The sequence below is a fragment of the Nelumbo nucifera genome, chromosome 5 (genome assembly GCF_055504915.1).
Source record: "Nelumbo nucifera cultivar China Antique chromosome 5, China Antique-T2T, whole genome shotgun sequence".
NCBI lineage: Eukaryota > Viridiplantae > Streptophyta > Magnoliopsida > Proteales > Nelumbonaceae > Nelumbo > Nelumbo nucifera.
The window spans coordinates 42486370-42504558 of record NC_142653.1 but is presented as its reverse complement, the minus strand read 5'-3'; the positions used below and the strand labels follow the sequence as shown (position 1 = coordinate 42504558).

The 18189-nt window shown below is 41.2% G+C and overlaps 1 protein-coding gene across 1 annotated transcript; it reads right to left on the bottom strand.

The window, feature by feature from the left end:
- On the bottom strand, positions 1 to 2894 carry LOC104587048 (esterase-like). Its single transcript, XM_010244487.3, has 5 exons — positions 2427 to 2894; positions 1214 to 1423; positions 950 to 1119; positions 571 to 841; positions 1 to 453 (listed from the first exon to the last, which is right to left on the bottom strand). Exons 1-5 carry the CDS (start codon positions 2689 to 2691, stop codon positions 191 to 193), a joined length of 1179 nt encoding a protein of 392 aa, XP_010242789.1. The 5' UTR covers positions 2692 to 2894; the 3' UTR covers positions 1 to 190.
- Between the last annotated feature and the right edge of the window lie 15295 nt (positions 2895 to 18189).

Below are 18189 nucleotides of genomic sequence, written 5' to 3'. Positions count from 1 at the left end.
TGGAGGAAGAAGAATGTATTTCTATCTGCTAACATGCTTGTGAAATAATCATAATCAACGAACTAAGCTGTGGCCACAGAGTCACAATTATACATGATAATAAAAGGAACTCCATTTTTATTCTCACTACAGCTTATAAGTATGTTAGGCATACATATATCTGATTCATGTTTGAGCATGCATGCTCAATTTACATGGCTTTCTTGTGGCATGCCATTCTCAAAGGAAGAGGTGGATCCGAGTATTTGCCATCGACAATCCTGTCAAAAACCCATCTGTTAGCTGCCTCGGTGTAATGTATTCCATCCCAAATTACTCGAACAGAAGGGCGCTTGCAGGATCCAACAAATAGTCGGGTGCCATTGACAGTGATTGTATCTCCACATCCTGCAGTAGGACTGTAGTTATACTTGCCTCCATAGCCACAACAAGCTACAAGTGGGTGCTCAAAACCTGCATGTATAGTTTATACAGAATTGGTTAGAGGCTTAGAGAAGAGAGCAACTATAACAGAGTTGCCCACATGTGAACATTAATGCCGGATGAATTGGAAAATCTCAGAAGACTTACCATACTTCTCAGCTTGGCTAATGAGAAGGTACTTCACCGAATAAACATCTACATATGTGAATGCAGCCAAGGGAAGGTCCTTTCTGAGCTGAACCACAGCCTCCTTCAACTTCTTATTGAAATACTGTGCAACATCATTGTAAGGAGCGGCGCAACCGGCCTTGTCTATCTGAGAAGCTGTTATAGGCATATTAACCAAAATGTATGGAAGGCAACCAATGGGACCAGTGTTGTGGATCCAGAATGATCTAGCTCCAAGGTCATAAATTAACTGCATAATCACAAGCCCTGACATGGTTAGCAGTGATGATGGAAAGAGTAGGAAGAGCATTTAGGGCAGAATGACTGTAATATGGTAAATGGACATTGTTATTCATACCTTAACATCCCTGCTGAAGTTGCTGACTATGTCAGGGACTGAGGCATTAACTTCTTGAACAGATTGGTTACCAAAAAAACCTGCTCCCAAGTCATTCTGACCAATATCAAATGTATACAGAGCTTGAGAAAAATATTCTTCCTTGGGCATCAAACTTGCAAAGACTCCACCTACAATGAATCAGAATCCCATCAAAGGATGAGTTGCATTTCAGTCGCAGGTACCAATTAAGGTAATTTTACTAAAAGACGTTCAGAAAGTAACCTCTTTTCTTGATCAACTGGGATCTAGATTTGAATTGCATGAATTGCCAGTATTGCACCAATAAGTAAAATGGACTAAATCCACCCTCACTTAGACCTCTTTTCACCGGTCGAATCGGCGATGCTGCTGTGGCGAAATTGGCGCCATGGGTGAAATTAGATTCCAGGGAATTAAGATAAGCACTTAGGTAGGGCAATCCAAGGCTCTGCGCTGGAAAATATGTGTTGTTGAATATTGTCAATAATAGTGAATCTTAAAGCTTTAGTGGAAAAGAGAAAAATCTATTGAGACATGATAATGTTAAGCTGAATATCCTAATGTGTTTTCTATTAACATCACAAAAGAGATGACCCACAATTTTTCAGTATGTAAAAGAAGATCCTCTTTTTTCTTTTTCTACGTTAGATAAGCTTTGATATTACTTCCTCCAAGTTCTAGATAATACTTTGCTCATAAGAAAATAGTAAAAAAAAAAAAAAACGATTCTATATATTTCATTTTGAACCCAAATCACCCCAACTGTTTTCATCTGAGATGGATCCGGGTTTGATCATTAAGAGAGGTCCTACCAAACCCAAGTGGCCTAGTCCCAGGTTCAACAAAGTTGCCAAAAAAAAAAGTTCAAACATAAAGATGAAGACCCAGTTCACCATCATGGATCGATCGATTGGTCTTTGTAAACAAAATCTGAAAATAAGGTCAGTTTCAAGTTCTATTCCAAAAGAACTCTTGCACTTTCCATTACATTTCAATACTAATGCAGAAGTGAAACGAAATGGGTGCAATAGAGGTGGAATTTTTCCCTAGAGGGCATAGCCACGTGTATATTTGGCTACTGCTGGACTAGGTTTGGGCGAGATTTGACAATCCTACAATACCCAACTTTATCTAAACCCAAACCCGATTCAACTGGCCTCAGCTCAGGCCAGTCATCAGAGATTAATATAAGTATTCTGCTCTTCGGGTAAGGTTCAGGCTGGCGCAACCCCACCCAGCCCGACCCAAAATCCCTCCCTGCAAAGCATTTGGTCCTTCTCACTTTCTCAGTTCTCATCCTTCTTCCATGTGGCAAATATCTGCATGAATTCACTCACTCTTGTGCTAAAATTTCAGAGACTGAACACAGAACAGTATAACAAACAAGTATAATAAAATGATGAAAACCATGGAAGAATGACAACAGTATCACAGTTGGATGAGGAAGAGCCAGTACCCATGAAATCGATGGTTAGCCGCCCATCAGAATATCTTCCAGCCGGCATGTGGAAGAAGGTCTCCCCATTGGGTGGTTGTGTGGGATAGTACGAAGCAGACAAGCCACCAGTGTCAGAATTTGAGTCACCGAAGTTGAAGATCGCCGGAAAATTACAATCTCTTGAAGCAAATGCAGGATTCAAGATCAAAGCCAGAATTATCAATGTGGAGAAAAAGAGAGAAAGAGAAGGTTCAGTGGATGCCGGAGAACCCATGATGAACATAGAGAAAGAGCAAACAGAAGTTGATTAGACAATGAACAAACAACAAAAGAAAATATATAGAGGATAAGAGGACTGAGGCGGGAAACTGACTTTTCCACAGCACACCGCGTTGAGTGATAAGAAGCTAATTGGAATAATGCGAATTCCAAATTACTTCTCAAGACCAAACAAAGAAATTTTATTCAAAAACCATGTTTTATTTTAACAAAGAAATTTCCGTGTCCTTGAGGAAATTATACTGCTTATTGAGTGATGTATTTTGATTGGTTCTGTTTTTTTTTTTTCTTTTTCTTTTTTTTTTTAAGAAAAAACCTTGTTGGTTTGTGGCTGGCAATATCTTGGTCTTTTATTTCCATTGTACTAAATAATTTGCTTCTGTTTTACTCTTTAATGGTTGTTTGAGACCTGGGAGGGCTGGAGATTGATTTGGGCACTGCCAGTTTATTTTAATAATTAAGCATTTGGGAACAGTGATCAGAATAAATGGTGAAGAGGATCTTTTTCTTGTGAAGTTGGAGTGATTATTTCCCATCTTTTGGCCACATCACATGGAATTAAGGATAGTCTTGAGAAATCCAGTGGGGCTGTTTGATAACAGATGGATGAATTGAATGACTGGAAGAATTAAATAGTTTTGAGCTCCTTAATGGTAGAATTTATTATTAGGTTGCCTCTATTTACAAGAAGACAAAAGCAATAAGTCATTCATTTCAGCTCTTACAGCCATTATCATAGAGTACCTTTCATGTCGTAGAATTTAGAGGAAATGAGACAAAGAGTCGGGTTCAAAGATTTTGATGATGTCACAGTGAAATGCCTAAAATACCAAGAGGGGATAAATTAAAGAAAGAAGAATAATAAAGGGCCTTATACAACCACCAAAAAAACCTTCACTGAGGACAGAAACACAAAAAGAAAAGAAAATCTCTAACAAGAATCTTCATATAATAGAATGCGCTGCAACCTGCAAGAGCAAAACTAGGGATTGCAGTGGTTCAATTAATAGCACGGTAGAATACATTCAGTGGTGGGCCCCTCCAGTCAAATAGGACGAACATATTTTGGTGGGCCCAGATCGGAAACCCAATAAGTTTTCTGAGTCCTACAATTTTTTTTTTTTTTTATCTGGGTGGTGGTGGGGTTGGGGGAATTGGGATCTGCTCGTCACATTGACTTTACAGTCACATTCGACCGTATATTGAAATTATCTGACCGTGTATTGGAATTATCTTCCATGAATATGCGGTCAGGACATGTTGTGAGGTCAGTACAAGGAGTGCACTCTGTTGGGAATAGATCCAACTCGGCTTGGGGATGGGAATGATCCAAGGAGCCTTTCAATTTTACATTTGATACAGTTCTGATTTGAGTTATGAGTCCTACTCAAAGTTTGACATGAGAAGCATTTTCATTAGATTAAGAGACCAATTCGATTTGTTACGTGTCGAATGACGCCGTGAACAATCTTCTAGATTGTGACTTTAGAGGCAGAAGAGATGAGGCTTTGAGAAAATTTTGCAAGCTAACAGATAATGAACTCTTCAAATTGGCAACGTGTTTGACGGAAATCATGGTCTTATGGCTTGCAATTCAAGCAGTTGAAGCGTGCAATTTTCAAAGATTGAATACGAAGTGTCCCAGAAATGACACAGCTAACTTGAGCTCTTTCTCATGTGGATTGCCAGATTGGATGTTAAATAGTGGTACAAAACAATCATTTTGCTAACTCCGAACTCTGTACGAATAATTGTATTCTGAGGCTATTGTAACTTGCCACGTGTTGTGTTCAAAGTATTACGATTCAGGAGTCAGGACCCACCATTTTGGTTTGTTTTGCTGGATTGGACACAACTATTTCAATTCATGCATTATCTCTTACCATAACTTGCAATAACAATAATAATTAATAATTTTTTTCTAGAAATGCATTGGAAATCATGTTTAAAGACTGATTGTAATTGTTCGACAAGCTTTTTTAAAGGGTAAAAGCACAAAAAGAAAAAAAAAAAAAAAAAAGGAATAAAAAGATATTGAGATACTGTCGTTGAATGCCTTAATTCATTTAACTATTGAAATATTTGAAAAATTACTGTTTATAAACATTAGCCGATATAATGATGCTATCAAAATACTATGATTTAGCTCTTATAACCTATTTGAAAAAGAAAACTCTTATAAGCTGCACGAAAATCAAGACAAGGGTATTATATAGTATAGGAAATTGATGGGTCCTGGTTTCCTAGTGCCCCCGGCCCATAAAAAGTGCAGTGCCACTTGGGATCATACAAAACATGTTCGCAATAGCTCAGATGATAGGGACCAACTAGAAATGATGGTACTGGTGACAATTTTAGTAGTACTCTTCGGATGAGTAAAATTGATTATTGATTAATCAAAATTCAAAAGGAGGGAAGCTTTCAAGCCTACAAATGAAGGTTTTCTTTCTGTTTTAAGTTCAGCTCAGGTTTATACTTTATAGTTTTATATCACATCCTCTGATGATTGTGAAGTCAATCTTCACCATTTAATTAATCGACTTAACATTAACCCATTGAGAACAATAATAAAGTAAAATGTAAAGTGTAGAAATATAAATAGAATTATATCTCAAGCTATGAGATCTAGTATAAGAATATTTATCTTGTGAAATTCATTTCTCCCCAGGAAATAAAAGCAGTTTTTTTTTTCTGCTTTCATTTGGAGATAGCAAACTGCTTTATTTTTAACTCAGCTTCCAGAGCTATAATAAAGCTGATTAGCTGTTTTATAGGCTTCTAGTACATGTAGATATCAGTTTCATTTCTGGGTTCCCACTCTGCCCTAGTAATGTTATGGTTGTGTTTGGTTTATTGAATGCTTTTGTTTCTCAAAATGAAAAGTGCCACATCAGGGAAATAAAATAAAACCATTCACATCATCAAGCACCACCTATATATGAGCCCCGTTCAGGGGGTGGAACCAAGGGGGGCGCAAGAGGGCCCCAGCCACCAGAAACAGCACGTTAGGGTGTTTGTCCAGGTTTTTTTAAAGTGTTATTGATCCATAAGATACACATGCATCCAAAAATGACAAGGTTGGACTGTCCAACTTGCCAAGTATCCAATAGTTCACACACAGACACCCTAAGTGACAACTGACAAGGTTGGACTGTCCAACTTGGACAAGAAAAGGTAGCATCCCTCTGTCAATTGTTGTACAAATCACATGAGACCTGAAAGGCTGAAACAATGGCTCTGAATGATTAATAGGATTTTTTTTTATCAATAATTGTGGATTGAATTAATATTAAAAATATGAGAAAATTACAGGGCAAGGGGGCAAAACAATCTTAGCTCCCAAGAACAACCATTAAGCATCAAAAGAACAAAACTTACAAGACAACCCAAAAAATAGAATGTCTGCTCACCCCTTGTCTAGCTAGACCATCTACCAAAGAGTTCGACTTCTTTTTACCCATTTGTATTGGATTTTCATGTCCTTAGTCAGCCACTTGAATTTCCTCTTTTCATTATTGTATTTCCGAAGTCTAAGACTTATCATTTTTCAGCCAGTTTACCACCACTTTGGAATCTCTTATGATCAACTTATTAATATGCATATCTTTGATTCTTTGTACCCCTTCAAGAGCTGCAAGAATCTCAACTCTCAAAGAACCTCCCACACCAACTGGTCCAGAATACATAGCTAATAGTTTCCCTTGTTCATCTCTTATTATTCCTCCTATTCCGGATGGCCCTGAATTGCCCAAGTTGCTGCCATCAAAGTTCAGTTTAACAAAGTCATGGGGTGGGGGGGATCCAACAAACATTTGAGGCCTTCCTCATTGGAACAAGTTATGCTATCACCTTCCATTTTCTTTGCAGTTCATCAACTGAGAATTCTGCGAACAGAACCAAGGTTTTCAGCCAGTGTATAACCTTAATGTGGATGACCTCCAGCATTGCTTCCAAACTTCTCTCCTTATCTGTAAATATTTGTGAATTTCTCTCTTCCCAAATAGTCCAACAGACTGCAGTCCTCATACACCTCCACATAAACTTGGCCCTTTTTGTTGGCCGAAACGGCATACATGTGAATAGGCTTTGCACATTCGAAGGGGGGGTCCATCTGCACCCAAACAAAGAAGTACACCACTCTCAAATGATGTTAGTGAACCGACAGGAGATTAGTAAGTGATATCTAGACTCACCATCAGCTTTACAGAGGACACACCAGTGAGGACAAAAACAATTATTGGGTCTTTTTCTTTCAAGTAAATCTGTTGTGTTAACTCTTTCTATAAAGGCTTCCCAACAGAAACTCCCAACCTTAGGAGGTATAGGATGACACCACACCTCTTTAACAGGGAAAGACAAGCCTGTAGAAGAAGAATGTGTGAGAGAGCTAAAGAAAGAGGCACAAGTGAAAGAACCAGAGGGGGTGAGAGTCCAAATTCTACTATCTGCCTTTGTTGTCTCTAGGAACACCCCTTCAAGAATGGATAACAGTGATGAGATACCATCAAGCTCTATGTCCCTGATATCTCTCCGCAGGCTCAAGTTTCAGCCGACCTCAGAAATAGAATTAGAAGTTACAATGAACGAAGACACCGATTCATTTTTAAAAGTGGAAAGGGCAAAAAGGCTTGGGAATTGGTCTTTTAGGGCGGAGTCCCCAATCTAAACATGTTCCCAAAAATTAATGAGATTGCCTGAGTGCAAGTCATACCTGATCCATGGAGAGAACAAAGCTAGAATAACTTGAATAGCTTTCCAAGGAGATGCTCTTGTACTCCTTGCCAGAATCCCAGAGTCCCATCCATTTGTTGCAACCCCATGAACTTTCAACTATCTTCACCCAAAGTTTGTCCTTCTCCAATGAGAACCTCCAAAGCCATTTCCCTAGAAGAGCCAAGTTCTTATTCCTTAAATTCCCGATACCCAAACCTCCCTCCCTCTTACTCCTACAAAACATCTCCCACCCCACCCTATGGTCTTTCTTCTCCTCCCCTGGCTCCTAGAGAAAGTCTCTCATTAGTTTTTCCAATCTACTAGCCACCTTTGTCGGAATCTTGAAGATTGACAAAAAGTAAACAGGAAGGTTAGCTAAAGTAGACCTGATTACATTGGTTCTCCCTCCAAGAGACAAATAGTTTTTCTTCCAAGTTGCTAATTTCTTTTCAAAGCTCTCCACAATCGGAACCCAAAACTCACCTTTTTGAGGGTTATCACCCAATGGTAAACCAAGGTAATTAAGGGGCCAGTTTGCTATTGCACATTCTAAAATGTCTGCAGCCTCAGAGATCTCCCCCTCGCCCATATTTACCCCAACTATACAACTCTTCTCAAAATTCACCTTAAGGTTTGACATTTGCTCAAAAAGTCGTATAGTGAGCTTCAAATTTTTAATCCTGTTAGGGTCCCTTGCTTCACAAAAGAGTATGGTGTCATTTGCAAATTGCAAATGTGTGAGTAGCACAAACTCCCTCTCAACTCTCCAACCTCTGATTAAGCCCCTGGAATCTGCTCTATAAATTAGTCTCCCCAGAACTTCAGCTACCAAAGTAAATAAGAAGGGAGAGAGGGGGTCTCCTTGCCTAATCCCTCTCAAGGCCGGGAAGAAATCGACCACTGCCCCATTTTCCAGTATGGAGTAATGGCAGCTCCTGATACAACCCAAGACTATCTGCACCAATTATCCCCAAAACCAAAATTGGTCATCACCTCCATCAAGAAAGACCAATCCACCAAATCATAAGCCTTTTTCAAATCTAGTTTACAAATCAACCATTTTTTCTTGGATCTCTTAAACTCCTCCAAGGTCTCATTTGCTATTAGAATCTGATATGTTATTTGTCTCCCCTTCACAAAGGCTCCTTGATTATCTGCTAGGCTGATCGGTCAGTACCTTGGTGATAATCTTATAAAGGTTGTTGACTAGGTTGATCGGCCTGAAATCCTTTGGGTGACATGCATTCCTCTTATTAGGAACCAATGCAATAAAACTAGAGTTCAGCCCTGGGTTGATCACCCCTCTAGAGTGGAATTCATCAAATACAGACCATAGATCTTCCTTTAATATCTCGCAGCAATCTTGATAAAAAGTCATCGTAAAACCATCTGGGCTTGGTGCTTTTGATCTATCCATAGAGAACACTGCCTCCCTTATCTCTTCCACTTCAAATTTCCTTTCCAACCAATCCCTATCCTCTATCTGCAAAGTTGGCCATTCCATGCCCTCAATCCACACCCTATTATTTAGGGGTTTTCTAAAGATAGACCTAAAGTGATTTGCAAAAGCCCCTGCTATTTCTCTTTGGGCGGATATTGTAACCCCTTCAATCTCTAGACTTGATACAAAATTCCTTCTTCTTCCACTTTCCATCGCATGAAAAAAATTGGTATTCCTATTCCCCTTCTTCAGCCATTTACACCTTGATTTTTGTCTCCAACTTATTTTCTCCTGAAGAAGATAATCTTCTAACTGTTTACGCAAATTCCATCTTAACTCCTTATCTTCTTCTATAAGACCACCCCTTTCTTCCTTACCATCCAGGTCCTCAATTTGTGCAGCCACTATTCGCTTTTTTTTCTCTAATCTCCCAAACTCTAACAGATTCCTCTCCTTGATTTTTCCTTTCAAATATTGGAGCTTCTTATGAAACCTCATTCCACTCCATTTCACTGTTGGATTGATTTCTAGCCACCACTCTTTGACTTTCTTTATGAACCCCGGGTGTCCTAGCCACATGTTTTCAAACCTAAAGGGAGCAGGACCAGCACCTCTCACTTCCTACAGATCACAATAAGCCAATGGTTTGAAGTTACCCTTGGTATGCTCTAGAGTTTAGATTCCCCCAATGTTCTTCCCAATCATTTGAGAAGAGAAATCTATCCAGTTTAGAGCAAATCAGGTTCACTTGAAGATTGGACCAAGTAAAACAGCTGTGTGATAGTGGGATTTCTTTAAGCTCGTAAACATCCACAAATTGATTGAATTTCCTCATACTCAAGGTCGATCTCCGCCTTAGACTATTTGTCTCTTCCAGAAATCTTATAACATTAAAGTCACCTCCAAGACACCAAAGCCCTTCCCATAGTCCCCTTATATCGGCCAGTTCTTCCCACAACTTCCTTTTCTCTCTGTAATCATTTGAACCATATACATTGGTAAGCACCCATTCAAACCCATCCTCCACTTGTTTAAACTTCAAGGAAATTGAAAATTAGCCTATTAACTCTTCCTGACCTATGAGTACTTCATTCTTCCACATTGTGACAACACCCCCCCGTAGACCCCCAAGAAGGCAGAGCCGCCCATCTAATCCCCCTGCCTCTCCAGACACTCCTTGCCCACCTAATGTCAAAATCTGCTCTCTTGGTCCCCTGCAAAAGTACTACATTTGGGTTTGTTTTCTTGATGGCCTCTTTTATTACTGCTATCTTTCTAGCACTTCCCAAATCTCTGACATTCCAACTTAAGATCCTCATCTAACTATCTTCTTTCCCCTTAGACCCTCCTGCCCTTAGTTATCAAACTTCTATTTCCTCCCACCTCCTTTAGCAGCCTTTCAGCCTCACTCACTTTTCTCCTTTTAGATTTTGCTTATTCTTTCTTTGTTTTCAAAAATACTTTGAGAGTATTTGGATCTTTCAATTTGCACCCCAGTTTGCTATTACATCTCTTACACTTGAATTTCTACTTCCCTCCCCTGTTGTTGTCTCCCCCCTTCTATCTCCTTTCTCCTCAAAACCCTCTAATCTAACTCACTCTGACCCTTCCTTTTGATTGTTTTCCACCACTGCTTCATTTAATAGACACTTTAGGATTTCCAAGATTCTTTTCTTTTTTTCTGTTTCTCCTTCATTCCCTACTTCTCTCTCCTAACCCTCCCTGTCACTTCTATTTTCTCTCACCCCATCCCCTCCAAGGGCTGCAGCCTCTGGGTTGGGATCTGTATTTGGAATAGAAGTCAAAAAGCAACAGTTAGTATCACAAAACGAAAGGACACGGTTACCTAGGTTGTGGTGGGGAAGATTAGGAGTGCTGGAGTTGGATATAGAAACAGTCTGGCCCTGATAAGGAACGTGGGTTCCATCTGGTTCCAAGGCTCGGTTCTGATTAGTTAGCCTTTCCGTCACCTCTGTTAAACAAAGATCACAACTCTCACCCACCTATTTATGCCTCCCCACTGTGTCCCCGTATTGCTTTTGAGAAGTCTCGAGGGATCCTTTACAAAAAACCTGTTAGGATTGAATTGGGAGTCTCCGAGATTAGGAGACTCCGCTGAGTTAGGATCGAATTAGGAGTTCGTTTTGAGTTTAAGTTCCTGTAAATTTAGGAGATTCGATATTCGATGGCTGTGTATATATATCTAAATCTTCAATGAATGAAAATAGGAAAAGCAAACTAGAAAAGCTCTGGTTTTACATTGTATCAAAGCCACGAGAGGTCTGTGTTCCAAGACCTCTGGAGATTAGTGGCGGAAGCGACGATATTCGGTGTCGAGAAAGGAGAAGCTATGCACGCCAGATTCCGATCGAGACTCCGGATTACAGAGTTAGATCTTCATCTTCGTCCTACCAAGACTGCAACCGGCGGTGGAAGCGGTGATCTGTTACCAACGGTGCAAACACTGAGAGGCGGGAATTGTTCCAGCGGCGGCGATCCATTACTAGTGGTCGTGTTTCGTTCCAGTGGTGGCGATCCCTTACCAGCGGCGGCGATCTGTTACCAGTGGTCGTGCTTCATTCCGGTGGCGGCGATCTCTTACCAGCGGCAGCGATCTCTTACCAGTGGCGGCGTTTGTGTTTCGTTTCGGTGGTGGCGATCTCTTAGAAACGTTGTCGACAACACTGCTTCTGCTTCATATTGCTTCCACATCCGAACAAGGGAAGAAGCCTGCAGTTTTGGGATATCAACGAAACTTTCTGTTGGAGTTGGTGAAGCCCCTCTTAGAAACGCTGACTGCCTTGTTGACACAGGTTGTGACTTGGAGAGAGTCAAGAGTTCAGCATCACGGTTCTGTCTCTCGGTCGTGGTAACCACATCCCGGGCCTGAATAGAAGCCCACCGATCAAGTATCCGTGAGCGACTGCGTCGAACGTCTGAAGATTCTACACTGACTCAAGAACCCTCCGACTGGATCAGGACGGTCCCGGAGGAATCACGCATTGAGGCTGTCGGAAGATCGGTCTCAGATTCCACGGCTTCGAAATCGGTGCCTCTTCAGGGAGTTCCGGATAAGACTCACGAACGTCCGGATCTTTAACGGGTTTTCGGCGAGTCGAAGTTTTGCAGCAGGTTTTAGGGAGATCCGATTTTCTGTTTTTGTGACGATTCTGCTGCCGATTGAGGGTTTTCAGACACGGTGGTTGATATGGCTGAAAGTAAAGAAAAAGAACACGGTGGGCGTGGTGGATGAAAACAAGGAACAGGGGTAGGAGGAAAAGGTCGTGGCGGCCAAGTCAAGGCCAATACAGCCAAAGACTCTGCGCAAGGCAATGCATCTCAAGGAGAATCAATCGATGCAGTCAAGACTGGATTAAATGGACTAAGTAGTGAGCAGTGGAACATGTTACTCAACCTTTTGAACACACAGAAAGAGGGGAGTCAACAACTAAGTGGTAAGCGAAAATTGTCAGAGTGGATAATAGACACAGGGGCTTCTCATCATATGACATGAAGCCTCGAGTCGATGAGAGACATAAAGAACATCATTCCATGCTCTGTCGGGCTGCCAGATGGGAAAGCAACAATAGCAGAGAAAGAAGGCACAGTTGCATTGGACGATCATCTGAAACTGACTAATGTTTTATATGTGCCTAGTTTGAATTGCAATCTAATTTCTGTGTCGCAATTGATTGAGGAGTCGAATTGTGTTGTTCAGTTCACTAATAAATTATGTGTGATACAGGACCGAACTACAAGGATGCTGATTGGAGCAGGTGAGCAGCGAGAGGGACTCTATTATTTCCAAAGCATTGCATCAGCAAGAGCAATGAAGATTACAGAGAGCAAGACGTGTGATATTTGGCATCAAAGGTTAGGGCATCATTCTCATAAAATTGTTAAGTTGCTGCCTTTTGTTAGTACTAAAAATAATAAGGATGATAGTATTAAGGGTTGTGATGTCTGCTTCCGAGCTAAACAATGTCGATAAGAGTTTGTTTCTAGTAATAACAAAGCATCCAATATTTTTGAGTTAATTCATTGTGATTTATGGGGTCCTTATAGAACTGCTGCTTCTTGTAGTGCTCATTATTTCTTGACAATAGTAAATGATTTTTCTAGAGGTGTTTGGATTTATCTTCTAATTGATAAGACAGAAGTGAGACAAGTTCTCCGAAATTTTTTTGCTATGGTTCAAAGGCAATTTAACAAACCTGTCAAAGTGGTTCGTACTAATAATGGGACTGAGTTTGTCTGCTTGGCTAGTTATTTTGCTCAGCATGGTATTATTCATCAAACCACTTGTGTCGGGACCTCTCAACAAAACGGGAGGGTTGAACGCAAACACCGGCACATACTCAATGTTGCCCGAGCATTGCGTTTTCAAGCTAGCATGCCTATTGATTTTTGGGGGGAATGTGTATTGACCACATGTTACTTGATCAATCGGACACCGTCCATTCTGTTGAAGGGAAATACTCCCTATGAAGTTTTATTTGGATGACCTCCTTCTTATGATAATGTGCGAGTTTTTGGTTGCTTGGCATATGCGCACAATCATGGACATGGAGGGGATAAATTTGTCAGTCGAAGGAGACAGTGTGTTTTTGTTGGGTATCCTTTTGGAAAGAAAGGATGGAGCTTGTATGATTTAGAGTCCGGCACGTTCTTTGCATCAAGAAATGTTACCTTTTTAGAGGATGAATTCCCTTATGCACGCAAGGAGGATAAACAACAAAACAAAGCACAAGGCTAATTTCATTGTGGAATAGGTGGGACAGATGAGGTGTTGGTGCCGTCCACTTGTTTACTAGGACAAGCAAATGGCGAGATGGAGACTAACCAGCGATGTGAACTTGCAGAAGAAGGAGGCAATGTAAAAGAAGGAACCCACGTAGACCCAAATGCCAATACTAGTGAACCCATGCATTCTTCTGACGTCACCACAGAAAATACAAGCGAAGACAGTCCTGACGTTAGGGGGGGTGGCAATGTTGAGCAACAACAACACTCTGATTCTCATTTGGGCGTGGGCATTGACAGAAACAGCAGTCCACAAGGTTAAGAGACTATGTGCTTCACACCATACAACGCTTGAGTCCCTCTCCGCGTCCCTTTGCAAGTTCACTCAGCCAATCACATCCTGTAGGTAGTCCTTATCCCATAGATAACTGTGAATTGTAACAATTTTTCTTGTCAACATCGTGCTTTCTTGGCAACTATTACTACAGGAGTTGAACCTACTTCTTTTGCTGATGCCGTAAAGGATGGAAAATGGAGGGATGCAATGCAGAAAGAAATATAGGCACTTGAGAATAATTAGACATGAACCGTAGAGCCTTTCCATCCGGAAAACGAGCCATAGGATGCAAATGGGTATATCGAATCAAGTACAACGCTGATGGGACAGTGGAAAGATACAAAGCCCGTCTCGTGATCTTTGGGAACAAGCAGGTTGAGGGAATTGATTATAATGAAAATTTTGCCCCAATTGCAAAAATGGTTACTTTCCGTACCTTTCTTGCAGTCGCAACAGCTAGAAATTGGGAGCTTCATCAAATGGACGTACATAATGCATTCTTGCACGGTGACCTTCATGAGGAAGTCTACATGCAAATGCCTCCTAGTTTTCAGTCAAATAAACTAGGTATGGTGTGTCAGTTGCGAAAATCCTTGTATGCCTTGAAACAAGCACCGAGATGTTGGTTTGCTAAATTAACCGCAACCTTGAATACATATGGGTTTTAGCAATCAGGTTCAGATTACTCCCTATTCACCTTTCGTCGAGACAAGGTACATGTGCTTGTCCTCGTGTATGTGGACGACATTATCGTGTCAGGTAATGATCATATGGCAATTCAAGTCTTCAAGAAATATTTGAGTGACTGCTTCCATATGAAAGACTTGGGACCATTGAAATATTTTTTCTGACTCAGCGAAAGTATACTCTGGATATTATCATTGAAGTTGGATTACTTGGTGCAAAACCTGCTCCTTTTCCTATGGAGCAGAATCACAATCTAACATTGACAGATGGGCCTCTCTTATCTGATCCTGAGCGATACAGGCGCTTGGTGGACAGGCTTATTTATTTCTCAGCAACTCGTCCTGAGTTGTCTTATTGTGTGCACGTTCTGTCCCAATTCATGCAGCAACCGCAAGAAAAACATTGGGAGGCTACATTGCGAGTGGTGCGCTACTTGAAAGGAAATCCTGGTCAAGGAATTCTCTTGCGTTCAGATTGTGACTTGCAGTTATATGCATGGTGTGATTCAGACTTGGCGAGTTGTCCTTTGTCCCGACGTTCCCTGTCTGGGTGGTTTATTCTACTTGGGATCGCTGATTTCCTGGAAAACTAAGAAACAACACACTGTGGCTCGTTCTTCAACGGAAGCAGAGTATCGGTCTATGGCTATGGCCACGTGTGAATTAAAATGGCTGAAGGGATTGTTATTGGCCCTTGGAGTGACGCATTCGAACCCAATGCGATTGATTATATTGTAATAGTCAGGCAGCCTTGCATATTGCAGCAAACCCAGTGTTTCATGAGCATACGAAACATATTGAAGTTGATTGCCATTTTGTTCGTGATGAGATTCAAAATGGTTGCATTCGTCCCGCTTATGTGTCAACTACCGTTCAGTTGGGAGATATTTTTACAAAGGCACTAGGTCGTAGAGAATTTGAGTATTTTCTTCGCAAGTTGGGCATTCACAATCTGCATGCTCCAACTTGATAGGGGGTGTTAGGATTGAATTGGGAGTCTCCGGGATTAGGAAACTCCGCTGAGTTATGATCGAATTAGGAGTTCGTTTTGAGTTTGAGTTCCTGTAAATTTAGGAGATTCGATGTTCGATGGCTGTGTATGACTGTGTATATATATCTAAATCTTCAATGAATGAAAATAAGAAAAACAAACCAGAAAAGCTCTGGTTTTACACCTGTTCGGCAAGGAGATTTTGAGATGTAGCTTCTGAGTGTGAGTTAGTGTTTTCACCCCTAGAGTTCGAAATGTGTTCAGCGACAACAATGTACGGCTCTTCCTCAGCACAGTGAGACGTAACCGCACCTGGTCTTTGTGAGAACAATGTATCCAAATCAAAAGTTGCAGCAGCTTCTTCCTCTAAAAACTTCTCACCCAAAACACTGCCTAAACTGGATTGGCTATCCACGTCTTCTTCCTCCATTTCGTAGTCCACCCAGCCCTCGTCAAAACCATCCTTTTCCTCGAGATGAGCTCGATCGTACCTGGGGTTTGGTCTGTCTTGTGATGTTTGTCCCTCCTGGGTGTTTCAAGAACTGCGCGAGGCACCCACCGGAGAGTACTTGAGCTTTGCTCTGACTGCCTGAGATCCCCAACTGTCTCCCCGACCCACGTCCTCACTTAAACAATCACGTGGGTAGGGATTCCCCCTTCTGGCTGAGCCGATCGGTCCACCCACCGGTTCAGATGACCCGACCTGCAAAAATCTCCCTTTCTTAACCACGTTAGCGAAGGTGTCTTGTCCCTTCGAATTACCCGCTAATTCAAAAAATTTTGAATTTATTTCTTTTAATAGATTTCGTGGCTTTTGGTTCTCTCCCACCGACTTTTCAGCTTCCTTTTTAAGCTGCCCCTATGTTCAGTCTTACCCTCCAGCTGTAGGCCCCTAGTAGTCCAACCCTCCACGTCAGCATCGTCTTCTACCTTGGGTCTTTGTCCCTACAACTCTGCCTCCATGTACCTTCAGCAAGAACCTCTATTGTTCGAGCGATTCCGGTCTCACCCCGACCATCCTAACCACAGCGGCACGAAAATCTTGCAGATGGACTTCCTCCATTTCTCCGCCCAGCAGCTTCACAATATTTCCCAGATTTGCTTCACTCCAGAGATGGAAGGGAAGACCTACCAATTTGAGCAGGAAACTTCTGCAGACATGTTCCATCTCATTACACAACGGTTTCCAGTTTTGAATCTGAATCAAACCTTCTTCACATTCAAAAGATGTAAATCCCCTGATTTTTTCATCGCCAAATCTCAACACTACCTTCCTGTCTGAGAATGGTTTCAGAGCAACCTCGGACTCCAGCTTCAAGTTGTGCACCACTGAGTTTGGGACCTTCCTCCAATCTTGTATTGCTTTGCTCGCTAAGATCACCATTCTCCGCTCCCAGTCTTCTTTCTCACCCTCAAACCACAGCTTCACCCCCGTATTAGAGCTCGAAATAAGTTCACCATCACTGCATGAGCTCTTCTTCAACGGCTTCTCTAGGCTTTTAATGGGTGCTGAACTTTGTTCTTGCTCCAACACCACATCGACAGAGACAAGAAACTGCTGCAACCCCTCCGCAAAGGCCATCCAACCTTGTTTCTTCTTCCCTTCCGGTAAGCAAAGCAATTGTCTTCTTGCGTCGAAATATTCTGTAACCATGATGAACCAGCCTTTACCATTGCATCTCAGTTCCAATTCGTACCTCTTCTTTCCCAGTTCGAAGACATTTTTCCATCCTATTGTCCTAACCGATTGTATAACACCATCAATAAAGCCCTTTAACCATGCCACTGCTTCCTCAAACAATAGTATCGTGGCCTTCCTATCCTCCCTAATTTTTAACAGGTTCTTTCCTCTGGCCCTTCCGCTCTCAAATAAAAATTTCTTCGCTTCAATAATCAGTTCAGACTTCCATCTACTCACCAAATGAAAAACTTCTCCACTTCGGCTTCCCATCAGTTCAGTCTTTAGTTCCAATCCACTAGATCATAAGCAATTTCCAAGTCCTGAAAGATTAATAGGATTCAACTACACTATTCCGGTTGATAGAAGGACAGCACATTATTTATTTTGGGGAGAGATCAGGGAGACTAGGTAGGAGAAAATAGAAAAATACAGGATGAAGACAAAAATAAGGACAAATAATTTTGGAGAGAGAAGTTGAGGATTAATGACCCCATTAAAATTTATTGTTGAATATGAGATGCAAAGATAAAAACATTTACCAAATAACAAAGGCAAAGAAAATATCCCCTAGAAGACATGGAACTCCAGAATGTTTTCACATTTTTCTCATGAGATCAATCAGAAAATCATCAGGTCAGTCCCAAAAGCTGTGGAAAATGTTCATTAATCCTATAAAATCTGAGTGATTACACTAATTGCGATTGGAGGAAACTTATATGAATGTACAACAGTTAACTTCATCATATGGTTTACTAATGAGATTGCCACAAAATAGGAGCTTCAGAAGTAACATCACTTCAACTTTCTGTCCTCGTAAACCATACCAACGCATGGATGCTAACACCATGAAGAAACAATAGAGAGAAGATAAGATGGAGCCAAAATCAGGACAAGAATGTTGGACAGAAAA